Source organism: Ascochyta rabiei, chromosome 10 (assembly GCF_004011695.2).
Source record: "Ascochyta rabiei chromosome 10, complete sequence".
NCBI classification, from domain to species: Eukaryota; Fungi; Ascomycota; class Dothideomycetes; order Pleosporales; family Didymellaceae; genus Ascochyta; species Ascochyta rabiei.
In genome coordinates this window covers 673,180-689,458 of record NC_082414.1, presented here as the reverse complement: position 1 = coordinate 689,458, position 16,279 = coordinate 673,180, and the positions used below count along the sequence as shown (strand labels likewise).

The following is a 16,279-nucleotide window of genomic DNA, read 5'->3' as shown; positions in this document are numbered from 1 at the left end:
ATAGAGCTACTAACAGCGCTATAGATAAACATTATAATAAACTTTATTACACAGCTACCTATCTTCAGAGACCCTATAATTAGATACAGCTATAACTTAATTTTTATTATAGTTAGTAGATTTACTAAGTATGCTAAAATAATACTGTTTTAATATAGCTATACTGTAGAGTAGCTTATATAAGTATTTCTAGATTAACACATAAGGTATTTTAGCATACTAGAATTAATTATTAGTAATTAAGATAAACTATTTACCTTAAATTATTAGACTACGCTCTTAGCAGCTATTAGTACTAAGAAGAAGCTCTTAACAGCCTATTATTTACAGACAGACAGATAGACTAAAAGAATAAATTAGACTATAAAAACATACCTACAGATATACAGTAACTAGTAGTAAGATAACTAGGTTTTACTATTACCTATAGCATAAATTGTATATAACAACAAATTATTAGAAGTAATAGAAGAATTACTATTCTTCCTAAACTACAGGATGCACCTAAATCTCTTTACTAGAAGTCTAGACACGCTAATTTAGACTAAATTAGTAATGTCCTTAGTAGTAAGACTAAAAGAAGTGTATAAGAAAGTATTAGAAAATATTAGTAAGGCTTAAGAATAAGTAATCTTATATATTAACTAGAAAAGAAAAACAGAGCCTTAGCTAAAAGAGGGGGATAAAGTCTATCTCCTTATAAAAAACCTTTGCACATAAAGACTAACAAAAAAACTAGACTACGTTAAAGTTAGACCCTTTTTTATTTTAAAGCAGATAAGCCTAGTTAACTATAGACTTAATCTGCTAAAGGATGTAAAGATCTATCTAGTGTTCCACATATTACTATTAGAACTAGCTAACTCTAGAACACCTATCTAGAAGAACTTCTATTACTAAGCTAATAGTAAAGACTAATAGGAAGTTAAAAAAATAATATAACACTAAAAGGAAGGTAGCTAGGATAAATATCTAGTTAAGTAGTTAGGATACCCTAACTTAGAAAATATATAGGAACTAACTGCATACCTTATAAACTACTAGCAGTTATTAAAGTAATTTAAAGAGACTAATTAGGCAGTGCTACGTTGCTCTCCTAGTACTCTAAGGGATAGCCTTTAAAGGCGCCCTAGGTACTAGGCAGTAATAAGAACTTATTAGGCAGATTAGTTAACTTAATAGTCCCTGCCTCTAACTGTTCCTGCTCTTCTATACTGCGCTCCTCTACTGCAATAGCCTCCTTAGCACAACAGTCTAACAAATCTATTTATTATTATAACTGCTTCTTACGCGTATAAGCTACACGCAAGTCCTCTATAGCTTTTTCTAATATTTAAAGCACTTTAGTTTATACTTTATAACTCTCCTTTATACACATACACAATTTCTCTTTCTTAGACGTTAGCTAGGCAAACTTAGATTAAGTTACCTTATGTTATAACGTTGCCTAAGGTAAACGCACTTACTATACTTTCTAGATTAAACATAAACCTTGCATACATAGTTATACTTTATATAAGTTTTATACTTTTACACTATAATCTTTCTAAAGAACTTAACAAATTTGTATAGATAATAACAGCAAGCTAAACTTAAGATAGTTAGTTGTTTTAGCATTGTCTAAACTACCTACTAATTAAGGACAGGCCCTGCGTTATATAAATAAGCTTAAGAGACTAAGATAAGATAGAAGGGGGATAGTGTTATAGTCTACAGAATATAGGAAGAATATAAGCTAATTATAGTATATAGGGCACAGTAAGTATAACAAGTTATTAGGCTTAGCGTAAGCAAACATAACAGCGTTAATACTTAGTAAGAAGCTAAGAATTATGTAATATAATTAGGCTTAGTATAATTAGTACAATTAGTAATTAGTGTAATTAGTGATTAGTGTAATTAGTAATTAGTGTAATTAGTAATTAGTACAATTAGTAATTAGTGCAATTAGAGGATTCTTAACACTAATTAGCCTACATTACTATTACTATTATTAAAGTATATAGTTAAGTAGGAACATAACCCTTATAGTTTGTGTTTAACCTTATTAATTAGGTTTGTCTTTAGAGTCTTAACCTGCGCTTAAACTAGACAGTCTACTCTGTACTATTTAGTGCACCCTATCTTTACAAGCTTTACTTAGTTAATAACCCTAACTAATCTACTAGTACTTATCCCTAAGAACCAATAGAATCAGTGCTTACAGTCTTTAACTAAAGTACGACTTCAACAGCTAGGCTAAAATAATACAGTATTACTAATTATACTATTATTTTAGCTAAACAATCTATAGAAGGGAGGTATTATTAGGCGCTAGGCCTAGGGGTACCTCTACCTGTCTTAGCAAGCTACTATAGGGCCAGTTAGCCCAGACTATATAAAGGTGTTAGAGGTTATTACTAATACTCTAGTAATTAGTCTTGTTACTACACACTACGTACCTTAATACACCTGCTATCCTCTTTAACACTATCCTCCCTTATAATCGCTTTGTACACTCTTTACAGGTGTTAGAGGTTATTACTAATACACTAGTAAATAGTCTTATTACTACATACTACGTACCTTAATAAACCTACTTTTCTTTTTAACCCTATCCTTCCTTATAATTGCCTTATAGTTACACTCTTTACATATATAGGACGTTAAACTTATTAATTAATTAATTAATCTAACTAAAACTAGTTTATAGCTACAATAGAGTATAGGTACATAATATATATAAGGTAGATAACAACAGATGTATCTACAGCTACATACAAACAACTTAACACCTTCTACTTAGCTATAAAGAATACAGAAAAGTAAGGAAAACAATACAGGACAGCCTACAAGGACAAAGGCTAACAATGCCCCTACTTCTACACACAAACAAAGGAATTATAGCTACTCTAGCTTTTATTTTAGAGACTAAGGTAGGAACACGCAAGTAGTACCTATAATAAACAACAGACACATAATCTCCTTTGTTTACTACTAAGAGCATAGGCGCTTACTATAGGACTGCAATCTTACATGTACTATCCTCTTAAACAAACTAATCCCTTAAACTACTAGAGCAGCCTAACTGCTCTTGTCTTATATAGTCTTAGACTCACACAGGACGTTAAACTAATCAATCAATCAATCAGGTAGGCCCTTCAATTAGAGCTGAAACATTGGTTGACCATAGTATATATACTTATATTCGACACCAAGCTAGTAGCAGAGGAGCATTAGGAGCCTGAAATGACGGGAATGGTGCATGTAATGGCAACACTGCATGTTCTTGCGGTGACTTTTATCGACAAAATTGGGAGTGGTGAAATGCGCGTGCAGTCAGGTCAGCACATGCCAGCGCAGCCAATCCCCGCACGCCTACCTCCGCCCAGCGCCCCAGCAACGGCTGAGTGATCAGGGGCACTCGAACGCTGAAACCCTGGAACCCCGGGAAAGCTTTGGGGTGTGGATGCGCCAGCCCAAGGTTGACACTTGGTATCAGTGCAACATAGTACGTACCTACAGTACGTACAGCACGTATAGTACCATACCGTACAGTAAAACACAGTACAGCACAGTGCATATTGCGCCAGTTCTCTGCCTGCACACTACGGTACACGCTACGACGCTATCCATCGCCGCCAGAGTGCCCACCGCATCCTGCCCACCGCATCCTGCCCACTGACACGGCACCACCGCACACGACCCATCGCACGCCAGACATTGCGCGACCCATTGCACGCCAGATATCGCAGGCCAGACACGACAGGCCAGACTTGGCACGCTGCACCTTGCAACCTCCCACACCACACGGCAACGGCTCGTGATGCCCGCTCGCCCACTCCCCCCTCGATAGCCCGACACGTCTGGTGCCATGCCGCGCTGGAGGCCGCTCCCGCGCATCGCGTTCGCCGTATGCACCCACCCGTTCCAGCCCTCGTCGCCCGCCGACCTGCCGCTCGAGATTGGCGACGAGCTGTACATCATCGAGCAGGCCGGCCATGACGGCGCCTGGTTGCGCGGCTACCTCGTCGCTCCGCCCTCGCTGCTGGCCGGCCTGACAAGCATCAAGGGCCAGACGCTCGAGGCTCGCGTCTTCTCCGGCATCTTCCCCCGCGTTTGCGTCGATGTTCGCGAAGTCCTGGGCGAGGGCACCACCGCCTCGCCTACTCAAGACGCCCAAGACGCCCAAGACGCCCATCACACCAATCGCACCTACCACAGCACCAACGGCGCCCTCACCCCCACCGAGAGCACGCGCGCACCCTCGGGCGACGTCGTTGCCGCCCTGTCCTCGTCCACGGCCCGTCCACTCTCGCTCTCGCGCTCACGCTCACGCTCCAGCAGAAAACGCGCAGCCAGCCATGGCTCACAGTGGGCCTCTCACGACGACCGTCTCCAGCAACGCACCCTGCCGCTCTCCCCAGTCTCGCCAGCCTCAGACCCTTATGCTCCACGCCCGCCTGCGCCCGTCCCCATGCTGAAGATTGGCGACGAGACGCCGACCTCCTCTCAAGAGCCTCTCGTCGACGAGATAGCATCGTGCCTGCGCGAGTGGCACTCGACAAAGGTCCACGAGCTTCTGCTTGCCCGCAGGTACACACTGCTCGACGACATGTCTTTCTTGGTCAACCGCCTCGATACGGCGCGCCGCCAGCTGCTGCACAAGGTCTTGACCGCGAACGAGTTGGACAGAGTGCGCGAAGCCACCGTCTGGGATCTCGTCGCAGGCAACAAACTGCTTTCTGGACATGTTATCGTGCGCAGCCCCTCGCAGCGTGGTCGCATTCTGACCGGAGACGATTCAGCCATCGAGACTACCAAGCTGCAGTCCATCATGAGCTTGCTTGAGAGTCCGCCTTTGTCGCAGCCTGATGAACACAACTTGCATCACCTATTCGTGAGCCTGCGCCGTGTCGCGGGCGATGTTGTCCCTAGCGCGGCTCAAGTCAGCATGCACCTCTGCTTGAAGACACCGGGCATGGCACCTCAGCCCCTCTCAGAAGCGTTTTTCTTCGATCTGACTGCACGAGACGGTTCTTCAGTCTCACTAGAGGGTGACAAGCTGCGCTCACTGATCGTAGGCCTCGGATCTACTGATATTGGAGAAGGGGCAGGCTCGGGATCAAGCATACATCTTGTTTTTAAATTGATGACCCACGAACCGGTTCGCAATCTAATAACCCAGGACAAATTCGGCGCTCCAAAAGACGCTGTTTCCAGCAACGGAGCAGGAGTACAATCTTCACAGCATGGCAGTATCAAAGGGGGAAGACGAAGTGCCATGTTCGGCTCCAGAAGGAAAGACTCGTCCACTACGACATCTCGAACCACTACTGCCGCCACCACCGCTACGTCGACGATGACCAGCTCCGCTGAGGGGCGACACGCTAGTCCTGATCTGCAGAGATCACAAACGTCCGAGAGTCGACCTGCCTCAACGGCCACCAAGAACAGAACGCCTTCGAGAGACCAGAAGACTCTAAAGAGAGTTGTCGCAGTCGGCGTTTTGCGAGTAAATCATATCATGCAGAATGCGTCAGAGGTGGATCAGACGGTCACTTTGTGGTCTACTGCTGGCGCATCTGACGAAGCACCAGAAGAGAACGCTGGTTGGGACGAGATTTTGACTGAACTCTACCCAAGCGCAAGCCGAAAATACAGCCGCAACGATCCCATAAGCAGCCTCACCGTCCACCTCAAGGCTTTCATCTACCCAGATGCCGAAAAACTAATCGAGAAGACACCTACAATGCTCCATAACATCAAGCAGACCCGGAAGATGGGTTTTTCGGGCGCTCCAACGAAACCGCGTAGTGACATCTATGTGACGCTTGTGGAACCGTTTCTGCCTAAGAACGCCTTTCTCGCTCACCCCAAGACAGGCACAATACCCCTTGTGCAATCCTCTCCGATGGGCAGCTTGCAGCTGACCATTGAAGTTCGCAAAAGCTCTGGAGAAAGAATTGACGGCTGCATCTATCCTTCCACTAACAGTGCAGGGCATACCGCATGGCGCACGACAGCAGTAGAAAGAGGTGAAAGATGGAACGCCACAGTTCGCCTCGCTATCGACCCGCAGGATGTACCTGGATCTCACCTAGTCATGAGCGTGGCAGACGCGCCTGGATTTCCCTTCGCATTATGCTGGATGCCACTTTGGAGCCATGATGCTTTTGTTCGAGACGGAGACCACGCTTTGTCTCTCTATCGTTACGACGAATACACTTCGGGCATGATTGCTGGTAAGGGAGCCTATTTGGGACTGCCCTGGAGCGCGAAAAAGAAGGATGAGCACGTCATGGGAGGACCTATGGCGGCCGTACGCGTTCAAACTTTCCTTTGCAGTACAAAATATTCCCAGGATCCCACAATTCTTGGTCTGATTAGATGGCAGGAGCAGCCACCGGGCGAGCTTGTTGGTCTACTTCGACGTTTCAACTTTGTCCCAGAGATCGAGATCGTTAAATTGCTCAGCGAGGTGTTCGATGCGCTATTCGCCATCCAGAGCCACTATGCTGGAAGTGATGAGTACGAAGACTTGATTTTCAATGCTGTTGTGATTGTCTTAGGTATCGTCCATGACCGTCGCTTCAATCTGGAGCCACTGGTGGATCAGTATGCAAGGACGAAGGCGTTCCATTCACTAGTCACATCATGTCTGACGCAGAGCTTTGGAAGACTTCTGGCTAAGCCTACCGAGTCTGAAAGCTCGCGCCGCTTACGCGCAACCTTTAAGGTCGGCAATCTTGTCACCAAGTTCCTCGTCAATGCAAGGGAGAAACAGCGAGTCAAGGAAGAAAGCATTGGCATCAAGGATCGTACCCAGTTCAATAAGGAACTCAAGAGTCTTTTTGCTTCTCTTGAACAGTTGATGAAGAACCCTTCTCCAGTACTTATTGGGACCAAAACGCTACTGGTACAAAATTTTCACTCCTGGTTACCGGAACTGGAGGGATGCTTCTCGTCTCTGGAAATCTTCAAGCTTGCGGACAGCTTCATTGAGGCTTGCGTCGATGTACAAGGCAAGCTCGTACTGTACAAACTGGTTTTGATCCAACATATCTCTGGCCTCCAGATCTTCCGCACCCCGGACACTCGCAAGATTCTCCTCAAGAAGACTGTCGCATGGCTTGCGCCGTACTGGGGCCAAGTAGGGACTGTCACAGATCAATGGAAAGATCAAGTGCGCCTTTGCTGCTCGGTCGTAGCGTCGCAAGTTGAGGAGTTGGGCCAGGAGGCATGTGATTACATGCCCAAGCTGGTGCACTCATACCGAGCGATACAGGCAACACCCCGCCCAGTCAAGAATAGCCTCTCGCTCTTGTTTCCAACCACCTATCCGTTCCACTCGCGACCCACGAAAACAGAGGCAACCTTCGATGAAGCACTGATTGAAATATCTGCTGTCCTCGCTGCCATGTCCAGTCTGCCGACAATGATGCACCTCGATTGGCAGAAAGAAGAGACCGCTGACTTCCTTTTCTCCGTACTTCAAGTTTACATCTCAATCCTTGACTGCGAAGCATTCCCTAAGTCTTGGTTAAGCGTGCACATTTATCATCACAAAGCCGCTATGCGCACTCTTACGAAGCTTTCCAGCGTCCTCACCAACTCGTTCCTTCCCTTGCCCGATGAGGCGGATCAATTCAATACAAACCTCTGGCGAGCCTTTTTTGATGTGCTTCTGAAACTTGTTGGCAGCGATGCTCTTGCTCTAGAGACCTTTCCAGAACAAAAGAGGAGAGCGGTGTGGAAGATTGCCGGAGATGTCCGCGAGCACGGCGCAGAGTTACTCCAACGTAGCTGGGATGCGATTGGATGGGAAAGCAGTGTGGAAGACAAGAACCAGTATGGCCTTGAGAGGATGGGAGGCTTCCAGGTGCAATATGTGCCTGGTCTTGTTGCGCCTATCGTGGAGCTGTGTCTCAGTGTTCACGAAGGCTTACGTGGTGTTGCGATTGAGGTCTTGCAGGCCATGATCGTAAGTGAGTGGACTCTGAGTGAAGACCTGTCACTCATCCAAGCGGAGATGATTGATTGTCTCGATCACTTGTTCAAAGCAAAACACCTTACAGAGTCAGTGCTACAAAAGCACTTTATCCAAAAACTCGTAGAACTGTTCGAGCCTCTGTCCCAAGACCCAGAGGAGCCCCTTCTTGCTGCGCTGAAGGGTCTCATCGCCACAATTGACGACTTGCTGGATCTTCTTGTCGCTGTACACGGTACCGAGGTAACCGGCGAGGTTTTCCACATCATGGACACACTGCATCTTATGGAATTCCTTAAGGATATGCAGAAGGAGGACATGTACATCCGTTACGTACACCAGCTGGTTGACCTGCAAGTGGAGGCGCACAACTTGACTGAAGCTGGCCTTGCTCTCCGCCTTCATGCCGAGCTTTATGAATGGGACCCTAATGTTACTGTGGACCCACTAACAGAGCCAAGCATGCCATCTCAATCCTCCTTCGAGCGAAAGGAACAGCTTTACTTCCAGATGATCGAATATTATGAAACTGGTCAATCGTGGGACAGCGCCCTTAGTTCATACGCAGAACTAGCCCTACAATATGAGCATAATGTCTTCGATTTCGTCAAGCTTGCCAGGACTCAACATGCTATTGCAAAGATATACGAAAGTATAGCAAAAGGCGAGCGCTTCAACCCGCGCTACTTCCGGGTCGTCTATAAAGGTCTTGGGTTTCCAGTAGGGCTACGCGACAAACAATTCATCTTCGAAGGCTCTGCAAATGATCGACTAGCCTCGTTCACTGATCGCATGCAGCAGCAACATCCCTCGGCACACATACTGAATCCGGGCGTTGAGCAAGACGTCGAGGGCCAGTACTTGCAAATCCACCCTGTCAGTCCGCAGAAGGATCTCACTCATCCCATTTATCAGCGAGCCAAGGTATCGCAGTCTGTGCGAGACCATCACCTTCTTTCACGACCATTCCGTTTTTCATCAGCATCCCGACGATCGGCATCTCGCGCTACATCTCAAGACAACACTGTTGAAAAGACGGTCTACACCACCGCAGAAGCGTTTCCTACAATCTTGCGACGCAGTGAGATCGTCGCAGTCGGCACCGTAGCTCTCAGCTCTTTGCAGACAGCCATTGAACGGACATGGCGTAAAACTGTTGAGCTTGCTGCTATCGAGAAAAAGGTTGCAGATGGCGATGACACCGCATTCAACACACTGACTCAAGAGCTCATGTATGCTGTTGATACAAGTATCGACAGTTGTGTTGCGAATTATCATGACCTGCTACCAAATCCACGGCGCTCGATGGAAGAAGACGCCGAGGATGTCTTCTCTCGTGCTGAAGTCAACGCAACAAATCCGTTAGAGAATGCGCTGAGGGTGAGCTTGATCGACTATGTTCTGGTGATACGACGATGCTTGGCAATGTACACAAGGCCTGCGCAGCTAGCCACCAAGGCAGATCTTACGCAGCGTACGTTCAACTTAGTATTCTCAACATGTTACAACGACTGATTGATTGATTCAGGCTTCGATGCGTTGTTCCACCGAGAACTAGCGATCCTGGCACCGCCTAACGCTCCACCCCAAAGCCACTCACCAACAGGCTCATGGCTTGCAGCCGCCACCTCGCGACCCCAAGGAATAAGCCCGACGCCAGACGACCAGCAAGCCAATGGCATACGAGTTGCATCGCCCATTCCCAACGACCGGGCCGCTCGCCAAGACAAAACGCGAATGAGTCTTGCTTTCCTAACGAAGGGCGTAATCACCGGGGAGTCGCACTCGGATAAGGAGGACAGAAGAGAAGATCTGACGGCACCGACCCATGGTTCAGCAGACGACTCCGAATCAACCACAACATCATCACATAGCCGCAGCCGCAGCAAGGACACGAACCGGACAAGGCTGTCGTTAAGCTTCCTGCGTCCCTCGTCACCACTTGAAGCGCTACCCGATTTTGCCAGCAGCGAGAACGTTGGCGGCATGAGCCGAGCAGCGAGTCAAAAATCGCGCCCAGAAACAAGCAAGAGCGAGAAAAGCAGTGATGGGACGGCAAGAAAGGGGAGTGTGAAGAAGAGACTGAGCTTCATGAGCATCAGTAAGAAAAGCAGCAAGAGTAGCGTCAGGGCGAGGGGGAGAGTTGACGATGTGCTTGTCGAGGAGTGAAGCACGGGCTTGTCTTTTTACAATTCATAGGGGTTGTGCTCCGTCTCAGCGGTGTGCAGCTGGCACTGGAGACGCAAAGTTTTCATTGAAACTCTTGTATTCTACGCTGGAACTTGAAATTTTGTACGAGTACGATAGGCACTGGGCCTGTTTCTTGTTTATACCCTAGTCGTTTGGCCAGTCAGAGTGGCCTTTTGTAGACCAAGTACCACGGTGGATCGTGTTGTTTTCCAAGGATTGCCGTGGGCGGCTGTTCACACAATGCGTGTGCCTGCCTCTTCTTGTGTTGAGGGAGAGGCACAACCAGGATGGATTCAAGGGATCAAGTTGTCACTCAGATTCATGTGAAGTCGTGTACGCCTGTCAGTATTCGGACGACTACGGGTCCTCGTGGCCATGTACGAAAGACTGCTGAAGACCCTTGGGCAGTGGTGTTGGAGCAAGCGTTGACGGCTCGCTCCTGCGCCCGGGCTGTCGTGCAGCTCGATGAGTTTGCGTGTTCACAATGGCTGGCGTCTCAGCCAATCAGGAGGAGGACGAGGACAGCGGGCGGCCCTGGCTGCAGCGACCCACCGTTCGTTATCGATTGGGAAATTTCGCTCTCTGCGCCATTATTTTTGCTCGGTGCTTGCGGTGCAGCATCGCACGCCTCTCGACAACGGCAGCCTTCACCATGTCGCTTGAGGAGAGACTGACCAAAATCCGGACAAGTCCGAAGCTGCAGAGCGTGCAGCAGGTGCGTCCCACCTCGCGACCCCCGGGTCGGTGCCCCGCAAGCTCTGAATACTGACTGGCGCAGTCCCAGGTGGTGCTTTCGGCCATTGAAGACACGCTCCGCCAGCAAACGGCAGATTTCACCGCGACCGCATACTTTGCCGCCCTGTTGTCGCTGCTCGGCCGCCAGATCACCGACCAGGGCCTCACCAACAAGGACACGGCGACCGCCGTAGTGTACCTGCTCGATCTTGTCACCCCCCATGTCTCCGCCCCGCTGCTGCGCTCCAAGTTCACCGAGATCATCACGAGCCTCGCGCCCGCTCTCACGCACCCGGACGCCGACGCGCCGTTTCTGCGATCGTCGATAGGATGCCTAGAGTCGCTGCTCGTCGTGCAGGATGCGCACGCCTGGGAGCTGCCGCAGACGCAAATCAGCCCGCGTAGGGCCGTCGCTGGCCTGCTGCAGATTTCCGTCGACCCCCGGCCAAAGGTCAGGAAGCGAGCGCAGGAGGCTCTTGCAAAGGTGCTCGCCAGCCCGCCACCCACTCCCTCGCTGGATCACCCAGCGGCCGATATGTGCGCTGAGACAGCGCTGAAGGTGCTCAACGACATTGCTGTGCTGGCAGCAAAGGCAAAGAAATCAAAGGGCGGCAAGAACGCCGAGAACAAGGACCCAGACCTCATTCACGCACTGCAGCTCATCAAGACCATTGCCACGGCGTCTGGCGGTTGGCCCAGCCGCAAGATGGACGTGCTTTGCGAGCTGCTGCTCAACATCTCTAGATCGACTAACGAGTTCTTGACCATGGCCGCTTTTGAGATTTTTGAAGTCATCTTTGCCGGTATGGCCTCAGACGAGGTTGCGTCTGCAAAGCTGCCTCGCCTGTTGGAAGTCATCTCCGAGCTCCAACCCTCGAAGAATGACTCGCAACTGCTGCCACCCTGGATCGCTGTCATTTCGCGAGGATACGAAGTCGCTGCACACATCGAACCCGAGGACACATTTGCGAAGCTGCCAGAGCTCTTCATAATGGTTTCCGAGTTCCTGGTCTCGTCCTCGCACAACATTCGTGTTTCTGCTTCCGAATGTCTGATCTCGTTCTTAGTCAACATCATCCCCGACACTGTCATCCTGGAACCATCGATATACGACGAGAAGACTCTAGAGAAGATTGCCAAAACTGCTCAGAATCTGCTAAGTGTCAAGTTCCAGGCTGCGTGGATGGAGGTGTTCAGCATGTTATCAGCTATGTTCGAGACCTTGAGATGGCGTTCTGATCCTATCCTGAGGCCAGTCTTGAGGGTGGTTGGCGATTTAAGAAGCAACGAGAGTTTCTCTGGGAAGAAAGAGGCAGATGCGGTCATCTCGAGGGCCATAGCTGCTATGGGACCAGATGCCGTGCTCGATGTCCTTCCTTTGAACCTCCCGCGACCGCCGCCTGGGCAGACTGGCCGAGTCTGGATGCTGCCTCTTCTCCGCGATGCCGTCCATAACACCAAGCTTGCGCACTTCCGGGCTGTCATGGTACCCCTCAGCGAGCAACTCTTTCAGAGGGTCATCGATCATGGGCAGAGGGAAAAGACTATGGAGATCAAAGTTTTCGAGACAGTCGTTCAGCAGATTTGGTCCATTCTTCCTGGCTACTGCGACCTGCCTTTAGATCTGGATGAAGCGTTTGACCAATCCTTCTGCGAAATGCTGGCAAATCTCCTCTATAGCCAGGCTGAGCTACGGACCGATGTCTGCAAGGCGATCCTGAATCTAGTCGACAGCAACAAGGCAATCGTGGAATTGGAGGGCGCTGAAGATCTCGTCAAGCAGCTTCGAGTCTCCAAGGGTGACGCGCAGAAGAATCTTGACCACCTTGCAAGCTTTGCTAGCAACATGCTAGCAGTTCTGTTCAATGTGTACAGCCAGACGCTGCCACAATATCGTGGTACCATTCTTCGATCCATCAATGCTTTCCTCAGCATCATTCCTGAAAAGGAGCTTATCGAAACATTCGAGCGTGTAGCTTCAAACCTTGAGCAAGCTATTCCAGAGGCAGGCCCACAGACACAGGCCGACAAGCAGAAGCAGGGCAAGGGTTCGAATAAAATGCCGCCAATGAGCCACACACTCATGGACCTCATCATCACCATCGCGTTGTACCTCCCGCGGGACAGCTATGGCTCATTGTTCCGCATGGCAGAGATCATGATCAACAAGGACGACGACCCACAGCTGCAGAAAAAAGCCTACAAGCTGATTCCACGATTATCGGAGTCTGAGACTGGAAAGGCAGCGCTTCAAGCACGGAATGGAGAGTTGCAGCAGTTGCTGCTGCAGAGCGCAGACAAAGTAACAGGGCCTGCGCGCCGAGATCGACTGCTTGCTACTTCGCAAGTCATTGAGTTCTTGCCGCAAAGCGACCTCCACTTCATCCCTTCTGTTCTCTCTGAAGTTGTCATTTCTGCTAAGGAGACGAACGAGAAAGCGCGTGAGGCTGCGTACAATCTGCTCGTAGCTATGGGCGAGAAGATGGCTGAGGGCGGTCAGGTTGTACAGACCAAGGTGCCCAACATGCCTGCAGACGCTCCCACTGTCGAGGCGTCTTTGGAAGAGTATTTCACCATGGTTTCAGCCGGTCTGGCCGCTTCAACGCCTCACATGATATCTGCGTCCATTACAGCTGTAACCCGCATATTGTACCAGTTCCATGGTAGAATTTCGAACGAAACAATCACAAACCTGCTCGAGCTGATGGACATTTTCCTTCAAAATCCCAACAGGGAGATTGTTCAGAGTGTACTTGGCTTCGTCAAAGTCGAGGTCATCACACTACCCGAATCACTTGTTCGTCCACGTCTTAATAACCTACTGAAGAACCTCATGGTGTGGAGTCACGAGCACAAGGCCCACTTTAAGGCCAAAGTCAAGCACATTGTCGAACGTCTGGTCCGCAAGTTTGGTGCTGAAGACATCGAACGTGCTTGTCCCCCCGAGGATCGCAAGCTCATCGTCAACATCCGAAAAACACGCGAGCAGCGCAAAAAGAAGAAGCAGCAGGCTGAAGAGGATGGTGGGGCCCCTGCGGAGAAGCCCAAGGGCAAGTTCGAAAGTGAATATGATCAAGCCGTCTACGGTAGTGATAGCGAAGAGAGCGAAGGGGGCGATTCAGAGGACGAATTTATCAAGAAGCAGAGCAAGCAGCGAGCTGGCAAGACAAAGACAGGACAAACCTACATCGTGGAAGATGAGGACGAGCCTCTCGATCTGTTGTCGAAGAAGGCTCTTGGAAATATCTCGTCGACAAAACCTCTTCGCCAACGCCAGCAACCACAGAAGAGAACCGCCGCTCGCACCAACGAAGACGGCAAACTCGTTCTCGGCGACTCTGATGACGAAGGTGGCATCAAGTTCAGGAAGACAGGCAAGAACAACGACGACGTTGATATGGACTTGGATCTGGACGAAGATAACACGACACTAGAAGCTGGCATCAACGCTTACGTTGACGCAATCCGCGGACGTGACGCCGCACAGCGTGGTCAACGCAACAAGATCAAGTTCAGTAACAAGAGGACTAAAGACGATCACGACATGGATATGGAGGACGATGGTGCCGACGCGCAAGAAGCCAGAAGGGCAAAATCTGGTTCGGGCATGGGCCGTGGAGGCATGAAGACTCAGCGCAAGGGGCTTGGTGCCGAGAAACAAAGGGTTTCGAGCGGCGGGAGGGTCGAGAAGGGGAGGAGTGCAAGAGGGAGAGGTGGATTTGGCAGAGGCGGTCGGGGAGGTGGCAGGAGGTAGGCAGTTCATAACAAGTACGAGAGGCTCAGGCGCTGATGACTACTCTGCACCTTAGATACCATTAAGAGGCGTTCCGAACTGTTTGATTTCAATTATTTTACGGAATGTTGTCTGTCATCTTTGGACCCAACCTCGTGATCGGGTCAACCTTCCCTAATACCTCGGTTGTATGCACTACCGGTAACTTCGTACATGATGATCGTACAACCTCTTTGAAACCCACACCATGATCTGGCCGCGGCAGATGGCTGTCTTACCCGTGCACGACGTGTACCGATTGACTTCGCCCAAATACGGCTCACGTATCTCATCACATCCCAAGGATCTCACAAGATGGCGTCGCTTCGAGTGCCGTACAAGGTGGTTGGCAATGCCGAGATTCCAACGGACATATATCTGCCAGCAGCAGATGCTGCGGATACACCTGCGCCTGCTTTGATCATGTGAGTGAATCAGTAGCTTGATCGGTGCATCTCTTGACAACCAGACAGGATTCATGGCGGCGCGTTCATGCTCGGTCACGCAGGCATCAACAATAGAGACCAGATTCAGGATTGCGTCGAAAGGGGATGGGTTGTACTTGCGATCGAGCACCGTCTATGTCCTGGGGTGAACGTCTTCGACGGTCCTATGGCTGATGTGCGTGATGTGCTTGATTGGGCACAGAATGGTGGTCTTGCGACAGCCTTGAAAGATGATGGGAATAAGGTCAAAGTTGACGGGCAGAGAGTCATGGTTATGGGAACAAGTTCCGGTGGACATCTGGCGCTGTCAACAGTATGTTTTCTAGTATCGCTGGTCCATTCCTTTGGCTGATGATAGGAAAGGCTTGGAACGCACCTAAACCTCCTCTAGCGATCCTGGACTTCTACGGCGCCAAATGCTTCTCAGATCCCTTCTGGACCAACCCTATGCCCGACATGCCTAAGAACTTCTATGAACCTCTTTCAGAAGAAGACATCAGAGCAGTGCACGACGAGAAGGTGGTGTTCATTGGCGGCATGTCACTGGAGGGCCAAGCATCTGACCCGAACCACCCCAATCCTAAGCAACGGCAGGGATTTGCTATGCATCAAATTGCAACAGGGACAGTAATCAAGGCTATATGGCCTGCTTACCCAAACGACCTTCAGAGAATTGACCCAATTCTAAACGTCAACACGCAGTGGCCACCCACGGCTATCGTACACGGTACGGCTGACACAACGATCCCCATGCGATTAAGCAAAGAATTTGAAGAGAAATTGAAAGGCTATGGCGTTAGTACACGGTTCATCGAGGTCGAAGGAGAGCCGCATACGTTTGTAGGAAAGATGAAAAAAGGAAGCAAGACGTGGGATACGCAGAGGAAGGGATTCGATTGGTTGGAGGAGCAGTTGAAGGCATCTTACAGGTTGTGAGCCACATGGAGTACTTTGTAGGCAGCAAAAGATTCTGCGGACCTTCAACGTGAGTGTTACAAACGTAATGGACGAAGACCAGCAGCGTTAGCGGCCACGAGCTCGTTAATAGAATTTCGTACCAGTGTATAACACATCCTTCGCTGACTTAGATGTCCACTGGTTGTACAACGCCCAGCGGCCGTCGAAATACATCCGGGGCTAGGTGAGGGGTAAGCGAGTGGACGGTGG

The 16,279-nt window shown here is 49.4% G+C and overlaps 3 protein-coding genes across 4 annotated transcripts, besides 8 other annotated features; all 3 read left to right on the top strand.

The window, feature by feature from the left end:
• Positions 1-1,064: part of a mobile genetic element that runs on past the window's edge.
• Positions 1-1,865: part of a mobile genetic element that runs on past the window's edge.
• Positions 1,866-1,951: a tandem repeat.
• Positions 1,952-2,669: a mobile genetic element.
• Positions 2,654-2,679: a tandem repeat.
• Positions 2,672-3,130: a mobile genetic element.
• Positions 3,131-3,474: 344 nt separating this feature from the next.
• Positions 3,475-3,561: a tandem repeat.
• Positions 3,562-3,853: 292 nt separating this feature from the next.
• On the top strand, positions 3,854-10,138 carry EKO05_0006314 (Deoxycytidine kinase 1; the record flags this gene model as incomplete). 2 transcript variants are annotated; one of them, XM_059636769.1, is made up of 2 exons in its annotated part: positions 3,854-6,326; positions 6,377-10,138. In XM_059636769.1, 2 exons carry the CDS (start codon positions 3,854-3,856, stop codon positions 6,445-6,447), a joined length of 2,544 nt encoding a protein of 847 aa, XP_059492752.1. The 2 variants fall into 2 exon arrangements, with proteins under 2 accessions (XP_059492752.1, XP_038797817.1); XM_038940287.1 differs by having other exon boundaries at positions 3,854-9,443; positions 9,498-10,138.
• Positions 4,290-4,320: a tandem repeat.
• A 505-nt stretch (positions 10,139-10,643) lies between the features above and the next one.
• EKO05_0006313 (pre-rRNA processing protein) lies at positions 10,644-14,648 on the top strand (the record flags this gene model as incomplete). The annotated part of the gene is made up of 2 exons (XM_038940609.1): positions 10,644-10,874; positions 10,938-14,648. 2 exons carry the CDS (start codon positions 10,644-10,646, stop codon positions 14,646-14,648), a joined length of 3,942 nt encoding a protein of 1,313 aa, XP_038797816.1.
• A 333-nt stretch (positions 14,649-14,981) lies between these two features.
• Positions 14,982-16,048, top strand: EKO05_0006312 (uncharacterized protein; the record flags this gene model as incomplete). Its single annotated transcript, XM_038940445.1, has 3 exons — positions 14,982-15,091; positions 15,140-15,425; positions 15,476-16,048. The coding sequence occupies 3 exons, from the start codon at positions 14,982-14,984 to the stop codon at positions 16,046-16,048; spliced, it is 969 nt and encodes a 322-aa protein (XP_038797815.1).
• Positions 16,049-16,279: the final 231 nt, after the last annotated feature.